This window comes from Schistocerca piceifrons, chromosome 2, assembly GCF_021461385.2.
Source record: "Schistocerca piceifrons isolate TAMUIC-IGC-003096 chromosome 2, iqSchPice1.1, whole genome shotgun sequence".
Classification (NCBI taxonomy): domain Eukaryota; kingdom Metazoa; phylum Arthropoda; class Insecta; order Orthoptera; family Acrididae; genus Schistocerca; species Schistocerca piceifrons.
The window spans coordinates 361,575,304-361,587,723 of record NC_060139.1 but is presented as its reverse complement, the minus strand read 5'-3'; the positions used below and the strand labels follow the sequence as shown (position 1 = coordinate 361,587,723).

Sequence of the window (12,420 nt, the reverse complement as noted above, 5' to 3'; positions counted from 1 at the left end):
TTATGCTGTACTACCACTTGAGAATAGCTCCATACCCAAAATTGTACAATAGTGGTGAATATGAAATAAAAGGATGTTTCAATCCAATTAATGACAACCAGAGATACTGATTTTTTATTTTTGTCGTTTAGAAAGAAATTCATTCAGTGAGAAGGTGAACGGAGCAAGTTACACATGGAGTTGAAAGTTAAATTAACAATTATTTCACTCTGCATTATTGCAGACATTGTAGTGCTGTGGCAAGATTTGCCGCATAAAATATTGAAGTCATTATGCAATTCTAGTGCTGTATCACACTGTATAGTCAATGTGATTCACAGGAGCCCCTTACTCTCGAAGTGGCGTATAATGTACTGCATATATGGTCGGGAGTATTCGTTGTCATACACGCCATACAATGTGTCTGGCTGAAAATTTAAGTCCTGTAGAGCTCGCGTGAATTTGTCTCCGACGCGCTCCGAGGAGACCACGAAACCACAGAAGGTGGAAGTGTAGAGGGTGAAATGCTTCAGGTCCTCCATGTCCCTGAGCAGTTCGTCCAGCGGGTAGGCGTCCGCCGCAGCTGCCATCCCCAGCGCGCGCAGCGACGCCTGTAGCTGTGTGTGGTAGGTCTCCAGCAGTGAAGGCAGGCGCTCGTGCACATCCAGGCCGGTGTTCGCGTACAGGAAGTATGCCAGGTCGCGGGCAGGGCTGGACACGTGTGTCATCTGTGGATGTAGAAAGGCAGCAGAGCAAAATGAATTCCGTTGAATACTGAAGTGATAGATTAACATGCCCCACCTGATACTAGAACTGTATACCTGACAAAAGCTTGACACCAGACGGAATATTAGACACTTCTTTAAAAGTGCACACGGGTCTCTTTGGGAGGATTTACATAGTGTAGAACTGGAACCAGTCACAAATATAACTCTCCACTGATTACATCAATCATGGCAGTGTAGTGGTATGTATGTGTTATTTTGTTGGATAGTGCAGTAAGATGAAAAGATGTGGAGATGTGACAGAATGGTAGACAGGAGATTCTGTGCCCAAGATTGACTCAGATTATCCAATTTGCTGCTATTTCAATGCAGAAAATCTGATTTGTCTCCACGGAATGACATAAAAAAATAGAATGAGATACCACGTATGTCAAATGACGCAAGAACAGTGGTCGTAAAAAGATCCCTACCAACAGGGATCAGAGGCGGTTGAACGTCTTTTCATTGACAATCGGTTTCAAACCTGACAGGAATTGCTGCGTGAATGAATGCAGATCCATCCCAACCAGCTTATGAACGATCATTGCTAAGGTAACTCCATGCAGTGGACATTTGAGTTAAGTACATCTCAGAAAGCCATTGCTCACGCCACCGTATAAAGCTGCTGCACGAGATCTACGGGCCAAACAACACAGAAACCGGAAATTAGTCGACTGCAGAAGCTAAATGTGAGCCGACGAGTCGTGATTTTGTCCCTTTATTCAAATGCTACCAGATGACTAGTGAACTAATGGCTCAATAAAGGTTTTAAGATGGAGTGTGTGGAAGCTGATATTCAGGCTGGAGGTGGTTCTGTGATGTTTTGAGGGTGGCTCTATTTGAAATTTTTACTCCATGTTTCGAAATTTAATTTGAGTTTTTAGAACTCTGTCTCCTGCCTACAAAAATTTACGATGGATGAGAATCTCCACATACAAAAGCAGTAAATAGTTTTCAAGGAATACACAGCGCTGTGCAACAAAAATCTACTTGCAGTACCTAATGAATTATAGAAAGAAACTTCCTCAAACACAACCTAGTATTTAAACAGCTTCTGCTATCCGAAAATCCTTGCTTCTCAAGTTAACGCCAGTGAAGAAGCATTTGTGGTGCAGGCAATGGCACAGGAATGGGATGTGGTTTGTAAAGGCAGAGTGGTCACCGTCTGATATATTCCATTTGAGTAAAGAGCAGAGAAATGGCTTGTTGGAAGTCTTGGGACGCTACCCAGAAATACTAACGATAGGCTAGGGGTCATCAACAAAGTCCAGTCTAAGGTACTGAGAGATAAGGTACCAGTTCCTCAGTCACCCTACCAGTTATCACTACTGTAGATGAGAGAGTTAAGAAAAATTATCGATCAGTTTTTAGCTGAGTGTGTAACTCCACCAATGGTCTCGCCCTACGCATTATCGATATTTTTCGTTCCTAAACCCAGTGGGGAAGGATCCTAGGTGGTTGTGGTTTATTGTGCTCTGAATCTAAAGGTAATTAAGGAATCTGAACCTTTGCCTGACCTTCGTAATTGATAAATTGTTTTTCAGATACGGAATACTTCACCGTTCTTGACCTGAATCAGGCCTACCACCATATGTCTCTCCCAGAGAAGTCCATGCCTCTTCCTGCATTTTACATTGAATTAGAAGCTCTTTGAACGCAGCTGAGTTCCATTTGGGTTGACTACGAGAGCAGTCATATTATCACGCTTTCTAGGTTGTGTGCTGGGTGACTAAAATTTAGGGGTGTTACAATCATTTGGACAACATGATTATTTGCAGCAAAACTTTCAGTGATCACCTGGATAATACAGGGCAAGTCTTTCACCCACTGTCGGAAGCCAGGCTGAGTGTGAAATCTGCTATGTTCAAACTGGCCAAAAAAAGAGATGTCATTCCTTGGTCATCCTGTGTACAGTAAAGGTGTACCACACAGATACCACCAATTTAGGTGTCGTGGTCATCCTTCTCCAAGAGGAGGAGGGAAAGAGCAAGCCTGTCAGTTATCCCTGCACCCGCATTATCAAGTGGGAAGATCAAATAGTCTGTATGCGAAGCAGAAGTGCTATCTGTGTTATCTGGATTGGAATAATTCAAGTTTTATCTTAAAGTTAACCCATTCTACCTAGAGACCAACATCCAGACCTTAACATCGGTTCTAGTTAGCCCACGGAAGACGCCGAGGACAGATCGGTGGGCTGTACACATATCTACCTTACGTTTTAATGTTCATCAGATAATGGATACAAATAACCGAGTGGCTGACGCTCTTAGATAACTGTTTCAACACGACTCTTAGGCGGACGAGGGATGACAGGAAGGATCAGGTATGGCTATCCCAGGGGCTGAATCCTCTGGTGTTTAAGTACTTTTATCATTCCTTGTGTGCAGAGCACCTGAGAGTATGTAAGACCATAACGAGGATTAAAGAGCACCTCAGTTGGTCTACTCTTGGTGTTAAATGGCGATGTTCGTAAATTACTGCGCCAGTGTGAGGACTGTTTGGTAGTGAAACTCAGGTGGGGAAGCTTAGCTCTAATAGGGGAGAGCAAACGTTAGACAAGGTGTTCATCTATTAGCTACGTCCCCTAACCTGTACTAAACCGGGTTATCGGTATGTGATGGGTGGTGATGAGTGACTCTTCTGTTTTATTTGCCTGTTGCTGAGCAGGGCAGGTATTATGAGTATAACCATTCAGCATTTTAGTCGTATTTTCTCCATATTTGGGGTCCCAAGGTTATTGTCAATGACTATGCGCTATTTACTGTGTCCTATGAATTTAAAAGGTTCTGTGTTACCAGCGCTATTTCTCATGCAACCATCACCACCTATTACTCGCACCACTATTCACGGAGCGTGTGAGCTGCAATCTTAATTTTGCCTTGATCGTCTACCACAAGAAGTCGCAGAAGAAGTGGGATGAGTATGTTGGATGGCTTAATTTTGCCTTTTACATGACCATGTATGAGACTAATAGGACTATTTCCTCCAAACTTATATTTGCATTCCCTGTTAAATTGTTACTTTCCAACCTCTGGTCAGTTAATGATCTTCTTCCAGTAGATAAGAATATTAAGGCCATTAAGAAGAACGCAGACTCTATGAGAAATAACATCAGGCTTGCACATCAGAGAGTGGCCGCCTGGTATAACAAGGGCTGTCATGTGACTTCGCTATGACTGGGAAACAGGTTCTGCTTGAACTTTTGGGAGCAAACCAAGGAAGGACAGGGGTGCGGGGAGGGGGGAGGGGGCAGAAAGTCACTTTTAATATGTTGCTACGGCTTGTGGGACTGTATAAGGGGCCCAAAGCACCTTTCCAGAGAGATTTCTGATCCAAGAACTCTATACCAGCAAATTAATTGAGGCTCATATCAGCCAGCTGAAGAACACCACTGGGAACCAAAATGCTGAGGAAAACTCTCATACCTTGCCACTCCCGCCCCCATAAGGGGAGAGGAGGCGGATGGGGCAATGTGTGCGTGACATCTTTGGCATTCAGTAATCTATTGTGTCTGTCCTGCGTATGATCTGCCCCTTTGCTGAGATACCCAAGGACGCCTGTCCGCAAGGGGAAACGCGAGCAGCGGGAGCCGGCGAAGATGGGGCGTGCTCGGCAAGTAAGAAGTGGCAGTTGTGTGGACAGTTGCAGTTCTGGGTTTGCTAAACATGTGAGAGTGCTCTGTTGTGCCAGACATAGCTGGAAGGTGGTTGTCTGGCCTGTGGAGTGCTATTGTCACCATGGCACTGGTCAGTTACTCGATCATAGGGGAAAGTGAGCCTGCTCAGGAAACCGTTTGGTACCCATATTGTGAACTGTACGGTGGTGCCTTTTGCAATGGTCAATAATTTTGTTCTTAACTGATGTATGAGACACTGCATCTTCGTCCCTTTTGGATATAGCTGGTATTTGTAGTCATTCCTTCGATTTTCTGTTGTGAGCGAAAGTGCTCATTTGTATTTTCCTACCGGACTGTGTTTAGCGGTTTTTCTTGGTACGTATTTGCGATTTGTGGCTAACGTGGATTATAATTTGATTTTCGTTGCCTACTCTCCATGATACTGTGTGATGTGGCTTGGTTGTTTGTCTACACAAGCCCGCAGTTTATGTCAACTTTTTCTGTAAAATTAAGTGTAGACTGCTTTTCAGGCTCATTACCTATTCGGTGCTTACCAGCCTTGTTTTATTTATTGGTGTCTTTATTTTATTGGAACAGTGTTTAACGCTTTCAGTGCTTATCAAACGTTGTATTTAAGGGAGTTTTGTATTTTTTTAAAATAGTGTTTAATTATGTTTATGTGTGTGTGTGTGTGTGTGTGTGTGTGTGTGTGTGTGTGTGTGTGTGTGTGCAGTTCAGATTAGCCATTATTTAATGCTTATTTATTGAATTCTGGAGCAGACAAGGAAAGGAACCTCACTGTAAGCTGAGGTTGGTCTTACGGCATTCATAAAATCATTTTGTAATGTCAGTTCCTCTTAAATATCTGGAAAATGTGTCTATATTGATAAGACAGCTGGCTAGCTGATATAGTAAATCCCCATTGCTTGTTATTAGTTGTTTTTCGAACTACCTGCCTGTTTAATAATCATCTGATGAGTTGTTTGTTTTCCCTCCCCGCCCTCCAGACTTAGATGACTCCTTCTGTGTATTTGTTCGGCTACTGCCGTTTTTGTTTGTCTGTAGCTCTTGACATAAAGCGTTCGCCTTGCTTTGGCATTCTGTATTTCAGTTCTGTATGGTACATACAACAGAACCTTTACATTTACAGTTAATTTTCCTTATGATTTAATGCAACTGATTTCTGCTAAATCTCTCTCAAGTAAGTCTAAGCAACATTTTCTACAGGCAGCCTTTAGTATAAGTTCAGTACAGTGTTTGGGTCGGCCATTGTGCCTTAAAGGTAACTGTGTTTAAAGACCTGATAACTTACCTGCCCATGGAGACATGTTCATATGTAAGATTACGATTCCTCAAAATAGGTACTAATGAATTTCTTGTATTTAAACCGTGTAAATGCTAAAGCACCTTCACCAGTCATTTACACAGAGGTGACAAAAGTCATGGGACACCTCCTAACATCGTGTCGAACCTTCTTTTGTCAGACGTAGTGCAGCAACTCGAAGTGGTATGCATTCAAAAAGTCGTTGGAAGTCGCCTGCAGCAATGCTGGGGCATGCCGACGCTATAGCCGTCCATAATTGCGAACCTGTTGCAGCAGGGTTTTGTGAACGAAGTTTTACTTCTCAATTATGTCCCATAACCTTCTTTGGGTTCATATCGAGCGATCTGGGTGGTGAAATCATTCGCCCGAAATGTGCAGAATGTTCTTCAAACCAATCATGAACAATTGTAGCCCGTGACATGGTGCACTGTCGTCCATAAAAATTCTATAGTTGTTTGGGAACACGAAGTAATTAATGACTGCAAATGTTCTCCAAGTAGCCAAACATAACCATTTCCAGTCAATGGTCCGTGTAAACACAGCTCACATCGTTGTGGAGTCACCACCAGCTTGCAGACTGTCTTGTTGACAACTCCGGCCCATGGGTTCGTGAGGTCTGCGCAACACTCGAATCTTACAATCAGCTCTTACCAACTGAAATCGAAGCTCATCTGACCATGCCACGAATTTCCAGTCGTCTAGAGTCCAACCGATAAGATCACGAGCCCAGGAGAGGCGCTACAAGCTAAGTTGTGCTGTTAGCAAAGATACTCACGTCGATCGCCTGCTGCCATAGTCTATTAACACCAGATTTCAGCGCACTGTCCTAACGGATACGTTCGTCGTACATCCCACTTTGATTTCTATACTTATTTCACGCAATGTTGCTTGTCTGTTAGCACCGACATATACGGCTCCTCTCGGTCGTTAAGTGAAGACCGTCGGCCACTGTGTTGTCCATGGCGAGAGGTAATGCCTGAAATTTTATATTCTTGGCACACTCATGGCACTACAGATCTCGGATTATTGAATTCGCTAACGATTTTCGAAATGGAATGTCCCATCCGTCTAGCTCCAACTACCGTTGCTTGTACAAAATCTGTTAAGTACCGCCTTGCGACCATAATAACGTCGGAAACCGTTTTCACATGAATCACCTGAGTGCATATAATAGCTCTGCCAAAGCACTACTCTTTTATACCATATATGCGAGACTACCGCCATCTGTATTTGTCCGTATCGATATCCCATGACTTGCTACCTCATTGTGAAGCTTGTGGCATGGTCGCCGGCCATTAATGAAGATATTCTAAGGCACTGTTCGTTGTAGAGAAGTTCTATTCACTTAAGACTGGCCAGTGCTGTTGTTGGTCGCCGGCCCTTAATGCAGGTATCCTGTTTCTAGAGTGCTATTCGTTGTAGAGAAGTTCTGTTCACTTAAGACTGGACAATGTTGTTGTTAACTGGTCTTTGTGGCCGAGGCATCGTGTTACGTAACATGGAAGACAGTGAGAGAGAGAGAGAGAGAGAGAGAGAGAGCGAGAGAGTGAGACAGAGAGAGACAGCGTGTATGTGTGTGTGTGTGTGTGTGTGTGTGTGTGCGAGAGAGAGAGAGAAAGAGCTGTTCTCTCTCTCTCTCTCTCTCTCTCCCCCCCTCTCTCTTTCTCTCCCCCCCCCCCTCTCTCTCTCTCTCTCTACCCCTGACACACTCGCGCGCGCGCGCATACACACACGGACACACCACACACACACACACACACACACACACACATGAAGATGAACACCCCCACTTTAAGAAAGTAGATTAATAAAAATAAATACATAAAATAAAAAAATAAATAAAAATATAATCTCTCCGTCTCTCTCTCTCTCTCTCTCTCTCTCTCTCTCTACCCCTGACACACTTGCGCGCGCCCGCATACACACACACACACACACACACACACACACACACACAGAAGACATGATTTCTCTCTCTTTCTCTCTGTTTTTTTTCTCTACTTAGTCAGAAAATATAAACACTAACAGATCGATAGTAGGCGCCTCGATCACTATCTAAAACGGACAAAACACGAACGCATCCCACAATAACAAAACAAAACACGGAAAATGACGAGAGGAAAGTGCTCAGCAGTGTAAATGTGTTAACCGCAGTGAAAGTTCTGTGTACAAATGCAACTTCTCAACACACGCACGTGGGGGACGAAGAAGAATGTAGTAAATACCAAAGAACGGTGAGTAACGAAAAGAATAAAAACTGTTTATAGTAATAAGTAATGCTTACGAACTGTTAACTTGCCAAAAAAGAAGGCAAGTTTAATTGTTTCTGATAATAAACTGCTGTTCGTGTATACCATATTTTGTGGTCTCTGTACCTTTCCACTTCCCAACGAGCTCCCTACCGCATCAGTTGCTTTACGTAATGACCTAAGCGCTTGTTACAATAATTATTCAGTTATTTATGAGGAAGTTTAGCGTATTCCGAATCTTATACTCATTCATAAAATCTTTTGTATAAAAATCTTTTTAACTTTGTAGCGAAATGCAAACTGCATTAAAAATGAACCCGGAGTAGAGTGAAATTACTGAAGTCATGTGTAGACTACATGAGCAACCAACAGCTGTTACAACGATTCTGATAAATATTAACACTTTCGGTTACATAAGAAAGCCGGCCGCAGTGGTGAGCGGTTCTAGGCGCTTCAGCCCGGAACCGTGCGACTGCTACGGTCACAGGTTCGAATCCTGCCTCGGGCATGGATGTGTGTTGTCCTTAGGTTAGTTAGGTTTAAGTAGTTCTAAGTTCTAGGGGACTGATGACCTCAGATGTTAAGTCCCGTAGTGCTCAGAGCCATTTGAACCATTTTTACATGAGAAAAAGAAGGAGGATTAGAGTTTAACGTATCAGCTACAATGACGTTATTACAAATGAAGCATGAAACCCGGACAATGATGGGAAAGGAAGTCAACCGTGTCTTCCCCCAAAGGAATCATCCTAGCATTCACCTTCACCAGATTAGAGAAATCACAGAAAACTTAAACCATAACTGCTTCCTAAAAGTGAGGTCAGTGTGTTCTGAGTCAGAGTGCTTAACTCTTGTAATGTAATGCACGTAAATATGCAAAAAATTCGTCATATGTAATTAACGATATATGAGTAATTGGAAAACAGCCGATTAGAGTAGAAACTAGCGCCTCAGAATGACCCTCTGTGACGTTGATCGTATGTTATGAGTTAAAGCTGTATGCAAAGCTTGCTCGAACGAGGATAACTGCCTTAAGCTTGTAAGACACTAACAGTTACGAAAGAAATCTTTCGCAGCAGCAACCCTGATGGTGTTGATAAGATCCGCTGCGTATTCTTGCTCTTAGGGGTGTCAGTCTTACAGCGCCATGGGGAAACTTCGGTAATGTGTGGAAGGAGAGGGCAGCAGCTCCTTTCAGTCTTAGGTTTTGAGTTGGTGATGGAGGATGTTCGAGTAGCCTAGCTGATAGTATATGCCTACAGTGTGAAAGAAGCTGCACCTTAATCCTGGTTTGGCACGCAGCGTTAACTTGAAGCATATAATCAATGCAGCATACCCTCTGCACAGAGTGAAAGGTTTTCTTCTCAGTCTGTATGACAATTTTTGTCATTAATGGAGGCAGAAGAAATGTGGAGTGGATTTTATAGAGAGTGATGAGGAAAATGAGAATTATGTAAAAAGTATTGAAATGAAATGAAATGAAATGAAAAGTATTGAAATGAAAAGGTGATCTATGTTGCCGGTTATTAAAGCTGTCTGTGTCTCAGAAAAGAGTTAATTATGCAGTAACAAAAATTGTTAATAATTTGCGCAAGAACACACACTGACGGAAAAAGCACGTGACACCAAGGAGCTGTGTGATGTAAACGAAAGATGGTAGGAGTGTTTCTTCATCTGAAGGACGATATCTATTCAGATTTCACCCTAATCGCATAAGCCTGTCGCTAGTAGTGCCACTGAGAAGGATGTACTGAGTTCATGTCAGTCAGGAATGCGTTTAAGGCGACAGACACCATTATCAACACCTCAGTGAGTTTGAACGAGGTCGTGTAACACGGATATGAGGAGCTGTGTGTTCTTTCTGCGATACTACAGAAAGGCATGGAAGGAACACAGTCACTGTACGTGATTTCTGTCAGCGGTGGTTACGAAAATATACAGTGACTGTTTATAAATTAAAATTGAAACAAATGAGTCCTCGGTCACAGTTTTCAGTGATATTTACCAGGTTTCAACACTTCTAAGAGTGCCTTCATCAGAATTTAGACATTTAAAGTGACCGAGCTCCAGACGACCGCACTACCTAGAGGGAAGACAATCGCATTCGATGTATGGTTCTGGCACATCGAACTGCATCTACAGCAGCGATTTGAGTAGCAGTTGGCACCACAGTGTCATAACACACTGGTTACTTCAAGGATAGCTCCGAGCCCGACGCCTGGTAGCGTGCATTTCACTGACCCCAAACCACCTCCATTTACGATTCCAGTGGTGTTAATCGAGAGTTCACTGGAGGGCGCGGTGGGGGTCTGTTGTGGTTTCTGATGAAATATGGTTCTGTTTGGGCGCAAGTGATGGCCACATATTGGTTAGAAGGAAGCCAGTTGAGCACCTGCAACCAACCTGTCTGCGTGCTAGACATACTGGATCTATGGTGCGAGTTCGTATGATAGCAGGAGCACTAACGTTGTTATCCCATGCACCCTGACTGCAGATTTGTACGTCAATCCGGTGATTACACCTGTTGTGCTGCTATTCACGAACACCATCCCAGGGGGTGCTTTCCAACAGGGTAGCGATAGTCTACATGTCAGTGTTGTAACCTAACATGCTCTACATAGTGTCGATATGTTGCCTTGATCTGCTAGATCCCCAGATCTGTCTCCAATAGAGTACATATGGGACATCACTGGACGACAACTCCAGCGTCATCCACAAATTTCTCTTTTAAACTGATAGCTTGAGTAGAACTGAAAAACAACGTTTTCATTCATGTTACACACATCCAGTAAAATGACTCGTTCCACATATTTTCTATGAAATAATGGTTTAAATGAACTATGGAACATATAACTGCCGGCCGCGGTGGTCTAGCGGTTCTAGGCGCTCAGTCCGGAACCGCGCGACTGCTACGGTCGCAGGTTCGAATCCTGCCTCGGGCATGGATGTGTGTGATGTCCTTAGGTTAGTTAGGTTTAAGTAATTCTAAGTTCTAGGGGACTGGTGACCACAGATGTTAAGTCCCATAGTGCTCAGAGCCATTTGAACCATTTTTTGAACATATAACTAATTACCTAGCACTCGCACCGCTGAAGCAAACCGTTACAGCGCGGAAGCTCTGTAACAAATATGTGTGAAAAGGCAGCGTGCATAATCACGGTTTGGGGCTCTTGGAACTTGGTTCACATTTGAACTAAAAACGTGGGGCAAAAAGGTTTTGGCTTATCCTGGACCATCGGCTGTTTGTGTAGCCATTCGAACATTTGTCTTACTATAGTTATGTGTTTAAGAAAGTTTTGAACGACGAACCGAAGCTGACACTCAGACAAATAGTGCGAATCAATTAATTCTTCTCGCAAAAGATTGTAATTGGGCTGAAATTAACGCCGAGCTAATGGCACGATTTGTATGTGCACCGTTCGAATTTTACGTGCAAAAACAGTCTCTGTTAAATAATTATGTCCAGCTCGGCACAAAATGAGATACTGTTTGATCGAGTAATTAAAGCTTTGAAGATAACTATGTAGAAAATTAAACTAACACACAAAACTGCTACGAAAATAGTTTTCAGATTAAAGGCCACCTTATTTCCAAGCAATATAAAAAGTTTCAGTGTGTTTTCTTCAAAAAAATACTATGCTATATTATAGAAAATTTGTTTTCGTATAAAACAAGCAAAGTTCGTCTATTCGCATATAGGATTGGAAAGCTGGTAGGGCTACTATTTTGTCGTACAAACATTGTTTTGTGGTTCTTCTGCTTATTTCAGCCAATCATACTCATACTTTTTTCGGACTGGTTCTTGCAATATATAATTGGCTACATTCAAGGATGTCTACATTCAAGGATGACATAATTTAAATTTTAAGATTCACTTTTTTTATTTTTTTGGATATTTATTTTACTTATTTTTCCTATAGCACCTAAATATCATATAGTTACAGAGTGACCTTGAAGATTTTGAGGGAATATTTTTATATTTAGCTTCAAAATGGTTCAAATGGCTCTGAGCACTGTGGGACTTAACATCTGAGGTCGTCAGTCCCCTAGAACTTAGAACTACTTAAACCTAACTAACCTAAGGACATCACACACATCCATGCCCGAGGCAGGATTAAAACCTGCGACCGTATCGGTCGCGCGGTTCCAGGCTGAAGCGCCTAGAACCACTCGGCCACACTGGCCGGCTATTTTTAGGTAATGTTTGTAAATATAAACAAATTGTTTTTACAGTGGATATACATAAAAAGTGGAATTGTTTATAGAATTTAAATGCTAATATAAAAAGTTAGCAGCTATCGTATTGATTTTGTAATTCCTCAAGCAGAACGTGATAGCACAATTATATCATTAATAGTAAAATGCCTCTTTTTGACTTCAATTCAAAATAAGGGATTATTTAACAAACTTCCAGCTCGAAGCTGACTGCAATAATTTTCTACTTATTCAGTTTCAGGTTGACTGATTAATATCAAAAACTTCTTAATGCAA

The 12,420-nt window shown here is 42.4% G+C and overlaps 1 protein-coding gene across 1 annotated transcript in view; it reads right to left on the bottom strand.

Moving 5' to 3' along the window:
* Nucleotides 1-314: 314 nt before the first annotated feature.
* Nucleotides 315-12,420, bottom strand: part of LOC124775387 — a 39,530-nt gene continuing 27,424 nt past the window's right edge. The window contains exon 3 of the mRNA XM_047250221.1: nt 315-707. Coding sequence (XP_047106177.1) covers nt 315-707 — 393 coding nt within the window. The remainder of the gene's footprint in view (nt 708-12,420) is intronic.